This window comes from Macadamia integrifolia, chromosome 12, assembly GCF_013358625.1.
Source record: "Macadamia integrifolia cultivar HAES 741 chromosome 12, SCU_Mint_v3, whole genome shotgun sequence".
Classification (NCBI taxonomy): domain Eukaryota; kingdom Viridiplantae; phylum Streptophyta; class Magnoliopsida; order Proteales; family Proteaceae; genus Macadamia; species Macadamia integrifolia.
In genome coordinates this window covers 16,662,240-16,676,763 of record NC_056568.1, presented here as the reverse complement: position 1 = coordinate 16,676,763, position 14,524 = coordinate 16,662,240, and the positions used below count along the sequence as shown (strand labels likewise).

Below are 14,524 nucleotides of genomic sequence, written 5' to 3'. Positions count from 1 at the left end.
TTTTTTTTTTTTTTTTTTTTTGGATAAATCGCATCATGTGTAGTCTGATTAACATATGTTAGGACTTGTAGAGTTTGGAGAGGTTCTCTAAACAAGTGGCATAGATGAGCACAACAATGAAGTATGATGGAACAATTTCATGCATGGAAAGACAACAAGGTCATGCCTTTACATATTTAGAGAGAGAGAGAGAGAGAGAGAGAGAGAGAGAGAGTATCATCCCTTGGTGGTTCAAAGAAAGCTTCACCTATAGAGTTATAGTCCCCTACTCACATCAGTTCGTTCCTAGTACTCATGCCTTTACATATTTAAAAAGAGCTTTCTCCACTAAATGCATCTTTCCGCTAAATGCCTGAACTCTAGTACTGCACACACTGTCCACCTACATGTGAGGAGAGTGTTTGGAATTATAGAAATATTGTAGTCCCACATCCGTTTGTTCAAGTCCTTGGTGCCTTCATATACTTTAAAAGCTTTCTCCACCTAGTGTTTTTAAGGTTTTAGGTTTGACCCTCCAACGTGTTGACGGTTTTAAGAGTTATAATCCACGTCAGTCTATTCAGGTTCTTGGAACCTTCAAATACTCGAGAAATTCTCTCATCACTTAATGCCTTGAGGTTTTGGATGGAATCCCTAATACAAGGTTTGCAATATAGTTAGGAGAGAGAGTCAGAGAGAGATTCCTGTCGGTGTGGGGATCATTTTCCCTTGGCATAAATACCATTTAGATTGCAATCTCCTACACCTTCACTGGAATCTGTGTCAAGACTCAAGAGGGAATGGGGACTGTTCCATTCGTCACCCCTTGCATATAATTCATGCACGCCTTTGAAAGCTGTGCAATGCATAACACTAGTAAATAGCATGTCAAATTGTCTTAAGCATCAATTCTGCAAACATGCATCGCTTGGGTCAGACCATAACCCCATTGTCTTAAGCACCAATTCTGCACGACCATTAGTGAAAAAACTATTCCATTATCAACATGCATGGATGTCCCACCCAGACTTTTTGTCTATCTGCTCAAATAAATGGATCTCTCTTGGGAATGAAAACATAATGGCCAAATTGGCATCTCTTAGCGGGTCTTTGACCTCTTGGAACATAAATGTTTTTGGTCAGATTGAACAAATCAAAGACCAACTTCTCTTCCAATATCTGGCTCTGGAAAATTATTTTCCAAAGGGGGGAAGCCCTTCCCTATTGAATATGGGGGGAATTGATTGTAAATTCTTTTGGATCCTAGATGTCGAAGAAAAATTCTGGCACCAAAAATCAAGACATGACTATATCTTCGAGGGTGACAAGAACACTAAATTTTTTCATACTGTTGCAAAGATTAATCTCCATAAGAGACATATTGATCACATCAAGGACCGAAATGGTGTTAGAATTGATGATCCTTGTGTGATGGCAGCTGAATTCGCTTTTTTCTTTGAAAATCTCTTTTCAACTTCTGAACCTCTCGATCCCCATTTCATTGAATGTTTGTTTCTCCCACTGGAGGACTTTGATGGTGACACTCTTGCTGCACCCCCCCCCCTTCTTTTGAGGAAGTTAAGGTTGCTATTTTTTCAATTGGCTCTTTTAAAGCACCTAAACACGATGGCTTTCAAGCAATTTTCTTCCAACAATGTTGGGATTTGCTTCAATTCGACATTTTCAAATTTGTCTTGGATTTTTTCGAATCAGCCACTCTCCCTTCTCACATTAACCATACATTTATCTGCTTAATCTCAAAGAAAGAAAATGCACTCTTTGTGACTGATTTCAGGCCAATCAACCTTTGCAATGTAACCTACAAATTTGTTGCAAAAATCTTGGCCTCTCGATTAAAGCCCATCATGCATAAATTTATTTCTCCTTACCAAGCAGCATTTATACCAGGTCGCCAAATCACCGACAATATTGTTACTGCTCAGGAGATCTTCCATTTCCTTAAAAGGAAAAAAGGTAAGTCCGGGTTTGTGGCCATCAAATTGGACATGGCCAAGGCTTATGATAAAGTAGAATGGGAGTTCTTACTTGCTAGTTTCAAATTTTTGGGGTTTACTGAGAAGTGGATTAGTATGATTCAATATCTCATTAGTGCCACTTCATTCTCCATTAAATTAAATGGATTTGCCTTTAATTTTTATAAAGCATCTAGAGGAATACGTCAAGGCTGCCCACTTAGTCCTTTCCTTTTCATAATTGTGATGGAAGGTCTCTCTAGACTGTTGGCGACTTACAGAGATATGAATCTTTTTAGGGGAATTAAGATTGCCAGAAATGCCCCTGAAATTTCCCACCTCTTTTTTGCATATGACACTTTCATCTTTTGTAGGGCTACATAGGAAGACTTGACAACCATTAAATGCATCTTGGACCTCTTTTCTGATCTCTCAGGTCTAACCATTAATTTTGCTAAAAGCGGGTTAACTTTCAGTTCTAACTTTTGTGAAAACTAAAAAAAGCTTTTAAGTAAAATTATTGGTCTCGATGAAATGACCAATGATATATGCTACCTTGGTACTAACCTGTTCCACATTGGGAAAAAGACTTTGACCTTCAACAAAATTGTAGCTAGAGTTAAAAATAAATTAAGTTTGTGGAAATCTAATTTACTTTCTTTTGCAGGGAGAAGCATTCTTCTTCAATCATCTCTAACCTCGATTCCTTCTTACCTTATGTCATGTTTTGCTTTTCCTCATAAAGTTTGCAAGGAACTTGATTCAATCTCTTTGCATTTCTGGAATGGAGATGATGGTAAGACAAATAAAGCCCACTTTATCGGATGGAATGAAATCTGTCAACCAAAGTTTATAGGAGGGCTTCGTTTTAGAAATGTTGAAACCCAGAATAAAACTCTTTTTCTCAAACTAGGATGGAGACTCTTATCAAATGCCAATAGCATCTGGGTCCACGTCTTTAGGTCAAAATACTTTGCCAACAGGTCAGTCTTTGACCCTAAAACTCTTAAAAACAAGAGGATCACCTTGTTGGAATAGCATTAATAAAATTCTTCCAATTTTGAGAAGGATGGTTATTTGGAAAATAAGTAACGGCCTCAATACCTTCTTCTGGTTTGACCCATGGATCCACTCTCAAAATAACATTATTGAGTTACACAAGGTTTTGAACAAAAATGGAACACACACACACTCTCTGATGAATCAGTTAGTAGCTTCATCATTGATAATACTTGGAACAACGAACTGCTAAACTTTGTTGTTCCCGGTAATGTTACTGATTCTATTGTTCAAATCCCTTTATGCCATAATAATGATAGATGGTGGTGTACCCTGTCAAAGGAGGGATCTTTCTCAACAAAATTAGCTGCTAAATTTCTCCAAACCAACACACTAACACATTTCAATGCATGCTCAAACAGGTGCTATTGCTCATCTCCATGCTCACGATGGTGGCGATTTTTCTGGAAAATCAAGATCCACCCTAGGCTTAAGATTTTCTTTTGGAGAGCAATAAATGATGGTTTACCAACAAAGGATATTTTGACAAAATGGGTGGATATAGACCCATTATGTCATTTATGCTCAGCCAAGCAAGAATCTCTTTACCATTTATTGGTAGATTGTGAAATCACAACGAAGATTTGGGCTTCAGGCCCATTGGGTTTTAAACCTGATCATCTTCCAATGGATTCTATTAAGAAACTAGTTTCATTTTGCTTTAATTCTAGTTTTATTCCGGAAAAAGATCTGAGATGGTTTTTTTCTGTCTTATAATCACTTGTTACTTTCTCTGGAATCACAAAAATAAAACACTTTTCTGTGCACAAAAACCAGATTTTGTTAGCACCCTTAAGCACATTGAATTTTGGATTCCAAATAGAATTACTCACTTTAATCAAGAGAACCAGGTGACATCTAACTCAAACTCCATCATCACACCCACACCATTAACGCCAAGCACAATCACTCTCATCATTACTAGTATCATGGACAAACAGAGAACTATGTCTGCATGGGCGATTGCTTTTATTTCCCAAAACAAAAATATCTTATGTGAATCAAACTATGTTTTGATAGGAAAAAGAGGTGAGGCGGAGGCTCTAGGTCTTCTCAAGGGGTTGGAATGGGCAAGGACCAAGAGGTGAACGGTGAACGCAGTGTGGAGTGACACAGAAGACCTAAAGCTGTTTTTTGATAAACAATTTGAAAAACTTTTAATTTTATGGCCAAAGACTTTAATTATGCACAACTGTGAGTTCGACACGCATCCTGCTACTCCTACTTTTTGTAGTAGAAATAGACAAATGCTATTAGGAGAACTAAAATCTATAGCACACGCTACTCTAACTAATAGAAAGCCCATATATAGGGCAGATATGCTATCCAATGTAAATATTGCCACTTAATGAATATTTTCTGTTTGGCTGATCAAAAAAAAAAAAAATTGTATATTCTGGTGGAAGTTGAGGAATTTCCAATGGGATTCAGTCAATTTTAACACACTCCAATACAAGCATCAGTGTCTGCTTGTTTATCAGATAGGGCCTGTTTTGATGAACATTGTGATGCAATACTGAGGACTTGTGCCCTCAGATTTTGTTAAAAAACATACTACAGAGGAAGCATAAAGTGCCCAAAAGAAAGCTTTCTCATTATAGAAATTGGTTGATATTCAGAAGCCAGAAAAAAATCCAGATTAGAATCTGTTACAAAGACATTTTTTTGGTGCCTTAATTCATCAAGAAAAATCCTGTGGTAACTGATTTAAGTGCCTCTTTCATCTTTCTAGCTTGCTCAGCAATGCGTCCATTGGAGGTAGTTCCTTCACAATCTCTTGCCAGTCAGGCATGCCCTGTAAACAGAAGGAACTGATTATCAACAACAGCACAGCTCACGTAGTTGGTTTGGTGAAAGAAAAAGTGCAACAAGGCCTTTTAACACCTCTCTTTCTTCAATTCTACCATACTTGGCACATATACCTCTCTCTCTCTCTCACACACACACACAAACACACACACACACACATAGAGTCATCCCTCGAGTCTTTCCATCCGTTTGATCCAAATTTTCATTATAATCTTATTTACCATTGATCGATCTAGGGCAACACTTTCACAGAGCATGCCTAAATTTCTGGATTACACCAGTAATCCATTCAGTCTTCCACTATGCTCCCCGTTACACTATGCTGATTGTAATACTATTCCCCAAACTTCCAATTAGTGATTTCCATTGAAGGAAATATGCAACTAAAGACAACTCAATATATATATATATATATTTACTAACCTATATATATATATTTACTAACCTTTCCTGATCTTCGAACACGGCCATCTAGGCGTAATATTATGTACACATCCTCACCAGGAGTAACCCCTTCAGATATTTGTTGATCACGTATCCACCTTAAAAAAAGATGGAAAAATCAGCATCTAGAAGAGACCAAGACAAAATGGAATAATAAATCAAGTAGTCAATCACTTGAACTTTAAGTGAACCATAAATCATTGTACAGAACAAACATAAATCTTTTTAGGGAAAAAGTTCTCTTAGATGGCAGCGAAGGCTACTGGCATAGCCTCTCTCTCTCTTCCAACCTCCATGGCTCCCTGTCGTTGAACTGCTGTGCCCCCCTCTGATTGGTGAATTCTCCAAGGTGCCAGCTTGGATTTATCATCAAAAGTACAGCTTCGACATATATTTATCGGCGTATATATACTCTCTTTCTTATATATATGTCAGGATACAATCAGATTATTTTATTACTGATAAACCATAGAATAACCATTTCATGCAAGAAATTGGCGAGGCAAATCAGTATAGTATGTCACCTTTCCCATTCTGTAGGAGACACAGTCTCAGCCTTAAATCGCACCTCTGCTTTCAATCGTGACTTTGCAGCTATAGATTGGGTTCGTTTGTCGAAATCTTCCTTCAATGGTGCCATCAAATTAAGTGTCAAAAACAAAAAAGCAGTTGCAGATTTCAAGTATGCAACGAAAAACTCAAGAAATATTACATATAATAAATAGATTAAAGAGAAAATACATGCAATTTCCTTTTTACTATTTTATAGAATATTTCAGTATTCTAGAGCACTCTCACAATTGACTATGAGTGGAGCTGAGCTTTGATGGTTCAGGAAAAGCAGACATGTTTATCCACACACAAATAGTAACTGTTGGTATGTAAATAGCATCGTGTGAAACTAAATCACATTATGAAACAATTGTAGTTATATTATATGGGTCACAGTAGATTGTATTTACCAATACAAGATACATGATGACATCGGGACTAGGGAAAACTTTTCACCATATGAAGGCTCGGTTCATGATATAGAGTGATAGATGAGAGATCTCACAACTTACACCAATTGAAGGAAGAGAAGCAGCTGCCTTGGCAGGGACACCAAAGCCTTTCTTCTCCACTGGTGGTGTTTTTTCTTCACCCCAGATGACAGGAACTAAAAGAACACCTCGTTTAAGAAGCTCAGTTCGGAATCTTTCAGCCTTCTGAATAGCTGCTGAAACAGTCCCTTTTCCCCCAGCTAAAATAACCTAAAAGCACGCTCTGCTTAGAACAAAGAACACATAAAGGACAGTACTTCCAGAATATAGCAATTACTTGGAACACCATTCAAAAGTACAACAAATAAAAAGCCACAATACCTTCAACTCATCCCATAAATAAATTTACAATCTGAGAATGGTCTCCAATCCGGAATTTTAGACAGGGAATCCAAAAATATCATGAATTTGTTTCTTTTCTGGATTTTTTTTTTTTAAAAAAATCAGGAATATCTTATTGAGAACAAAAATAAGAAAATATATTAACGATATAAAGGCTTTGATTATATCTCGTAATTATATATTAAGAAAACTTAATAATACTCTTTATGAATTCTAAACAGAATAAAAAGTGACTTCATAGAAGGTTCATTATGATGCACTTATTCAAGGAAGTAAATCACTACATAGAAATGAAGCATGAAATACTCCTGAACCCTAATTATTCAGTCTTCTTTGAAAAAAATGAATAAAATATTTTTGAGACAAATTAAATACTTATTTTCTTCCGGAAATCTAGTCTGATGACAAAAAATTGTATAATCTTTTTGTGAAAATTAAATATTTATTTTCTTCCAAAAATTCTGAAACAACAGAGATAATTGATAGCATCTTGGAAGGGGAAAGGAGAAAAGTATGGATACTAACTGGTCTAACAGTGTCCCGCAGCTGAACAAGTTCAACAATTCGATTAGTTGAAAGGCGCAAAGGCAACCTTGACAGAGTCTCATCCCTGGATATTTGTGCAAGTTGTTCCTCTTCTTTCTTGTTGTCCCAAAAGAATAATGCCACAAGAACAATAATACCTGTAGGGCTGATTCAAAAAATTAGCCAATTTTAGAGCTAGTTAGCACTATCAGGCATACTTGAGAATCATTTTTGGTGTTTTAGGTACCTTATCACCAAATCTCAGCAGAAAGACAAAATTACAGAAATCAAGTCTCAAAGTAGCTTCAATGGTAAAAATTTATGGACCAGTGAGTAAGTGAACCACATGAAAGTCAAGGGAGTAAGATCCATTGCAAACAGTGATTTGGTAGTATTAGAGCCAGTAGCATCTGTTGTCGCAGTGATGGTAATAGTAGAAGTGGCTTTAGTAATATGATAGTGAAAGTGGTAGTAATAGACTCGAACGGTGGTACTGGTAATAGTAGTATTCATGGTAGTGGTGCTGATAGTAATAGTATGATGATAATGATCAATGCTTACCTCCAATATTGATGGCAGCATTTCCAGCAGTTTCCCAGATATCGGGAGCACCTTCACCTCCTTGAAGGGCACGAAGTAGCCTTGGTACAGTAAAGAAGGTTGAAATCCCTGCTGCCGCAGCGAATGCTAAATAGAAAAATCGGCGAACCCCACGAAATGGTGCTTGGACTTCACTAATGAGTTTGAGGTCTCTCCTGAAACTGTAACCAATGTCTTCACCACCCAACCGAGCCTGTACATATAACAAATAAATAAGAATGAGGCTCAAGTTTTAACCAAATCAAGACAGGAGCTAAGCAAATGAGTTCAATTGGAGGAGGTTAATTATTTTAGAAACGAGAAAAATCAAGGAGTGGAATAGACCATAACGAATATATACCAACCACTTCCATGTACATGTAGAGCAAGTGGCAAGTTCAATTGTGTGCGCGTCTAGATGGGTAACCAAACTGGCTAAAAACTCTCTTCCCCTTAGCCTCCCAATTTAGCTATGACTCATGTAACTGTGCCACATGGAAGGGTAACTTGGAAGTTTCGACCATTGTATACATAAAATATTGTTTGGATAGGCCACATGTCAAATTTCAAATCCAAACTCAATCATTTACCCCTCATATATTTGCATCTTCTTTCTGTATTTTCAGCCATTCATTTTTTAACAGTTCAACTATTTAATGGATTTTCAGAGCTTCATTCTGCCAACGTGGCCAACCCTGTTTGCGATGAAAATTTACACATGCATAGGAAACCTGGGCCCGACAGAACGAGTTAGGGTTGGGTTATCTTTAAACTGTTCCGGTTTAGGCTTACCAAAAAACCCATAGTCAACATGTCTTCTTTGCATCCCTGGATGATAATCAAGGTTAAATGCATCATCCATGAAGATCCATGTCAAAAAACATAACCCAACAGGACTAGTGTAAGTCCATAACTACCTGTGAGATCAACAGCTGTTCACTCTTCAACTACCACCAGGGAAAATCAATTCAGAACTTAATATGAGGGGTAATCTTCAAGAAAAAAGGTCCAACAAACAGGTGTCTTGAAGAGTGCGAGTGGAAAGAGGAGGCAATAGCATAAAATATAAAGCTTAAAGGAAAATAAATGACCTCCTCTTGCAGTTCCTTAAATTCAGGCAAAGCTCTGAAGGAAGCCAAGTCCGGATCATTGAGAATGGTTCCAAATTTGAGATCGTATTCTCGTAATGCAGTACGCAAACAATCTGCAGCTTTCTTTCCCTCCCCTCTGCCTCCAGGGAGGAACCATAGAAAATGATCCATCAGTCCAATAAAGAAGACAATATATTACAATAAACGAAGGGAATATTGATAACAGACATTCAGGTTTCCAATCTAGACTAGCTACTCACCCAATATACTTCAATGAAAACCCCAATATGGCTAACATCAGCATGAAGATTATAACAGTTACAACATTCTAGGATTCCACTTAACGTAGTTCAGAAATGCTTTCAATTCACTATTGATAATTAATCATTTCAAGGGGGGAATGCCAGAAGGTGCAAAGCTGAAATTCTTACCGGTAGGCATGACAGCAGGCCTTGTTATAAAAGGCAGCTTGAGCTTCCATTGGGTTTGGATCTAAAGAAAGTGCTGTATCGAACTGGGCAAGAGCATCCTTTACCTGTTATACCCATTCACAATGACACTCAGTAAATTGGAGCCTGTTATAGTTTCCTTAAAAGTATCAGACCCCCCCCCCATTCTCTCTTTCTCTCTCTGATTGTAGAAAATATATTAAGAATTACATGTAACCATAAAAAAAATATAATTAACCTGAATACCACATAATTCATGCCAACAGAAGCCTAAGGAATTTATAAATTGTCATATTCATCACATTTTCTTCCTAAATCGCAGCTTCACGTCTGGCAATCCTGTTATACATAGCCAACTGCTTATCCCAAAAGTTTAAGCTATTAAGAGCCACAACAATGTCTATCAACACTCGCCCGCACGTCACTGCTCTGCACGTGACACCATCAAATGGCACTGAGGGTACAAGGTGTAGGAGCACAACACCACCCAACCCAAACCCCTCGTATATGCTTGGGATCGAACACCTGACCTCCTAGCTCCAATATCATGTCATAATCATTTATCCCAAAAACTCGAGCCACAACAATGTATATCAAACAACAGTATTTTGAGAATCTCACATATGTGGAAGTGGTCAATTAGAACCCACATAAATAGTCAATCTAAAAGACAGGATTATCTTTTGGTTAATGTAATATAGTATCTGGAAGTGGTCAATTGGAACTTAAAGATATAGTCACCATAAAAGAGAGATTATCTTTTGGTAAATATAAGTACTGAAAATATTACACCATCTATCACAAAATTTTGTCTGAATTTTAATTCCATAACACTCATTGCCAATGGTTAACTAAGGACTTATGGTTGTATCATCGGTTTCATATTTTTTCCCTCTAATTTCAGCCTCTACACTCACAATTCTGTTACATTCTTCCATATTTCAAAATTTCATGTATCTGAAAGCAGGCAAAGGAGAGATATATAAAGTCAAACAAAGACCTTTCTCCAAGAAAGGTCCAGCTCCACACCATTGATAAGAAACTTATTAGTTACAGTGGAGATACAAAGATAAGCAGGGAATCTAACACCATAAGCAGCTTCTGATCCAAAAGTGGCCCTTCAATATCCCTAGTAACTGAAATAGAAGGCACTTTGGACGCAGGAACTGAAATAGGTATTCTAATTGTGATTTCATGACATTCAATCTAGTTTAAATGTAGATACCAATATTTGGGATATCCATACTAAACTATCTATAGATTTTGTGATGCAGATGCACGATGGGTTTAGAAAAAAAAAAAAATCTTTTTTGATATGATTTTCTTTTGTTTTAGAAATAATTTTCTTTTTAAATTAGCTAGCTTCTAATTTTAGAAAAGTTTCCTTTTAAGTAGTTTCCATTAATTGTTTGTTTTTACCTTTATATTGGACATGTACTCATGGAGAAATTTCAGTTTTGAGATTTGAAGAATAGAAATTTGATTAAGAGTTATGGTATGAGAACCATGGCTGCCGATTTCCCCTTTCTTCCCTCTCTGAAATTTTCTCTCTATTATCCCCACTGAAATCTCTCGTCTTCCCCTTTCCTCCATCAATCGCTGGTTTCTTCTTCACTGTTATTGTAGAAGGGTATCACAGTGACCCTTGCTGCCCTGTTTTGAGAGGAGGCTGGTGACCCATAGAAGTCGATAGCTCTCCTTCTTCTCATCTTCTTTCTTCAGCAACTTTTGGGAATTAGTTCACCAAGGAAGGGCGACCTTAAACCTTGAATCTCAGACCTGAAAATACTTCCTGCTGTAAGCCACAAAACCTGCAACTCAAGTTATTTAGAACTACCGCCCAGATCTGATTTGCAGAGGAACTGCTCTTCTTTGCTTGGTGTTTCGAAGTGTCTTTCGGTGGGAATCAAAGGGCCATAGAGGATCCAAGCTTCGCCCAAGATTTGGGGCTGAATCGAGGTGCAGGGAGAGAGTTCTCATCACCGCCATCTCTCTTTTCTTACCACTGGTTTCAGCTTATCGTGGAGAAGAAGAAGATACGTTTTTAATTTTACATAAAGACCCCTGGCTGGACTTTATTTCAGGTTACATTCCCCTTTCTTTAAAAATTCAGAATAAGCCCTCATATTAAAGTTTTTTTTAGTTCTAGAACTACCCAGCTGCCATATAATTATTTCTAAGGCTCTGCTTGTTTTTGAAATTACAAGAATACCCTTCAACCATTAAATTTGAGATTTTTAGTCATTCTTGTGGGCCCTAAGCGATCCAATCCCTGATTTTGGGAACCCGGAACCGCATCAAGTGGTATCAGAGCAAATTTTCCTGCAATTTCCTAATCATGACAGGTCACATCACCAATGCTGAGTTGCACAAATTGTATCGTGAGTTAGCCGAGAACCAATAGAATACTGATGCTAGGCTTGAGAGGACTGAAGCCAAGTTTGACAAAATTATGGAAGAGATGATTGCCTTTATGAAGAGGTCCGACAAGTGAGCTGAAGAAGGATCCTCTACATTACCTCATCAGTTCAACACTTTACGGATTAAAGATACACCTCAGAGGCAGCAACTTGATCCAGTTGTTCCCCAGGATGTCACTCGGCAATTTTTTGATAGAGATTATGGCATCAAAGTTGAGGTTCCTGAGTTCAGTGGTGAAAAGGGATTTGAGGAATTTCTTGACTGGCTTACCAAAGTGGAGAGAATTTTTGCGTATAAATCTCTTCCAGACGTGAAGAAGTGTGAGCTCCAAGTTTATTGGGTATGCATGTTCATGGTGGGATGATGTACTACATGCAAGGTTTGTCAGAAGACTTGGACCCGTTACCAATTGGGAGGTCATGAAGCAGATCTTAACTGAAAAATTTGTTTCTCTTAATTATGAAAAGGTAATGTTCCATAAATTACTTAACTTGCAACAAGGGAACAAAGATGTGGATTCCTACACCCTCGAATTTCACAAACTGTCTTCAAGGTGTCGACTTCAGGAAACAGACCAACAACGGGTGATGTGATATATCAGTGGGTTAAGTACTGAGATTCGACTTGAGTTGGCTAACACTGATTTCAGGTCTGTTGATGTGGCAGCAGCTCATGCCAAGACAGCTGAAGAGAAGTCCATTTATTGGAAGGGTATGCTCAAGACTTCTTCAGTTTATAGACCTCCACCACGGATGGAAGAAAAGAAGCCTGAAGCTCACAGAGTTGAAGAAAAAAGGTCAGAGTTCAATAAGGATAGTGTTGGGGTGAAGAATATCATATGCCATAGTAGTGGTGAGAAGGGTCACTATTCTAACAAGTGTCCCAACAGGACCCGTTCTGTGAACATAACAGAGAAGTAGCCGACAGAGAAGAGTGAAGATGAATCTCATTTATATCCTTATCCCTTTGAGGACGATGATATTGTTGATGATGAAGATGAGGATGTAGAAGCTCATTCAGCTAGCCTTTCATCATTTTCGAATAAACTAGTTGATAAGGCTCCTCTCTTCAGACAGAAGGGTACTCTCCTGCACGGCTCCGACCATACTGATGTTCATGCAGTTGTTGACACTGGGGCAGAAGCAAACTTCATATCTGCTGAATTTGTTCGGGCACACAACCTTCCACAGAAGCAGCTTTTCAAGAAGATTCACGTTCGAGGTTTTGGACTCACAGCTCGAGAAGAGGCCACTGCAGTTGTTTGAGTACACATACAGTTTGGGCCACTATAGTACCATGTGACTTTCTTGGTCACCCCATTGGCACATTGCGACATTCTTCTAGGGCGACCTTGGCAGCAACATGCAGGCATTCTCTATGATGGCGCACGGAACACCATTAAGGTGAAGCAAGGAGGTCGTATGTACTTAATGAGGCCACATGCATTATCCGACATGCCACATCGTCGACTGACTCCAGCTCCAGTGACAGTCAACCTACTCTCCCTCCTCTAAGTGTTGTGTTCCCATTGTCTGTTTCGGGATATGTGCCACCTCCTCGGCGAGCGATTTACAAGGGAATCTTGGGAGCACGACCTAACTCGACGGAGTCGAGTTCTTTTAAGACTGGGAGAGCTGATGCAGATGCACGATAGATTTAGACAAAAAAAAATCTTTTTGATTTGATTTTCTTTTGTTTTAGAAATAATTTTCTTTTTAAATTAGCTAGCTTCTAATTTTAGAAAAGTTTCCTTTTAAGTAGTTTCCATTAATTGTTTGTTTTTACCTTTATATTGGACATGTACTCATGGAGAAATTTCAGTTTTGAGATTTGAAGAATAGAAATCTGATTAAGAGTTATGGTATGAGAACCATGGCTACTGATTTCCCATTTCTTCCCTCTCCGAAATTTTCTCTCTATTATCCCCACTGAAATCTCTCGTCTTCCCCTTTCCTCCATCAATCGCTGGTTTCTTCTTCACTGTTATTGTAGAAGGGTATCACAGTGACCCTTGCTGCCCTGTTTTGAGAGGACGCTGGTGACCCATAGAAGTCGATAGCTCTCCTTCATCTCATCTTCTTTCTTCAGCAACTTTTGGGAATTAGTTCACCAAGGAAGGGCGACCTTAAACCTTGAATCTCAGACCTGAAAATACTTCCTGCTGTGAGCCACAAAACCTGCAACTCAAGTTATTTAGAACTACCGCCCAGATCTGATTTGCAGAGGAACTGTTCTTCTTTGCTTGGTGTTTTGAAGTGTCCTTAGGTGGGAATCAAAGGGCCATAGAGGATCCAAGCTTCGCCCAAGATTTGGGGCTGAATCGAGGTGCAGGGAGAGAGTTCTCATCACCGCCATCTCTCTTTTCTTACCACTGGTTTCAGCTTATCGTGGAGAAGAAGAAGATAAGTTTTTAATTTTACATAAAGACCCCTGGCTGGACTTTATTTCAGGTTACACTCCCCTTTCTTTAAAAATTCAGAATAAGCCCTCATATTAAAGTTTTTTTTAGTTCTAGAACTACCCAGCTGCCATATAATTATTTCTAAGGCTCTGCTTGTTTCTGAAATTACAAGAATACCCTTCAACCATTAAATTTGAGATTTTTAGTCATTCTTGTGGGCCCTAAGCGATCCAATCCCTGATTTTGGGAACCTGGAACCGCATCATTTTGTTTTCCTAAGAGAAGAATCTATTAGTTAAAATGGAATATACTTGTAGCATATAGGCTGAAAAAGATTCTCGAAGGGGAAGTGCCTCTTGGCGTGGTGGTGGCCTAAGTCCTAGGTAGAGCCGTAGAGGTCACATGTTCG

General features: G+C 38.3%; 1 protein-coding gene across 1 annotated transcript in view; it reads right to left on the bottom strand.

Annotated features, from left to right (window-relative positions):
• Positions 1–4,584: 4,584 nt before the first annotated feature.
• Positions 4,585–14,524, bottom strand: part of LOC122058153 (protein LOW PSII ACCUMULATION 1, chloroplastic) — an 11,290-nt gene continuing 1,350 nt past the window's right edge. The window contains exons 2-9 of the mRNA XM_042620672.1: positions 9,276–9,379; positions 8,845–8,980; positions 7,736–7,967; positions 7,175–7,332; positions 6,329–6,517; positions 5,789–5,889; positions 5,266–5,362; positions 4,585–4,806 (exon numbers count right to left, since the gene is read on the bottom strand). Of these exons, the coding sequence (XP_042476606.1) occupies positions 4,732–4,806; positions 5,266–5,362; positions 5,789–5,889; positions 6,329–6,517; positions 7,175–7,332; positions 7,736–7,967; positions 8,845–8,980; positions 9,276–9,379 (1,092 nt within the window). The 3' untranslated portion in view covers positions 4,585–4,731. The remainder of the gene's footprint in view (positions 4,807–5,265; positions 5,363–5,788; positions 5,890–6,328; positions 6,518–7,174; positions 7,333–7,735; positions 7,968–8,844; positions 8,981–9,275; positions 9,380–14,524) is intronic.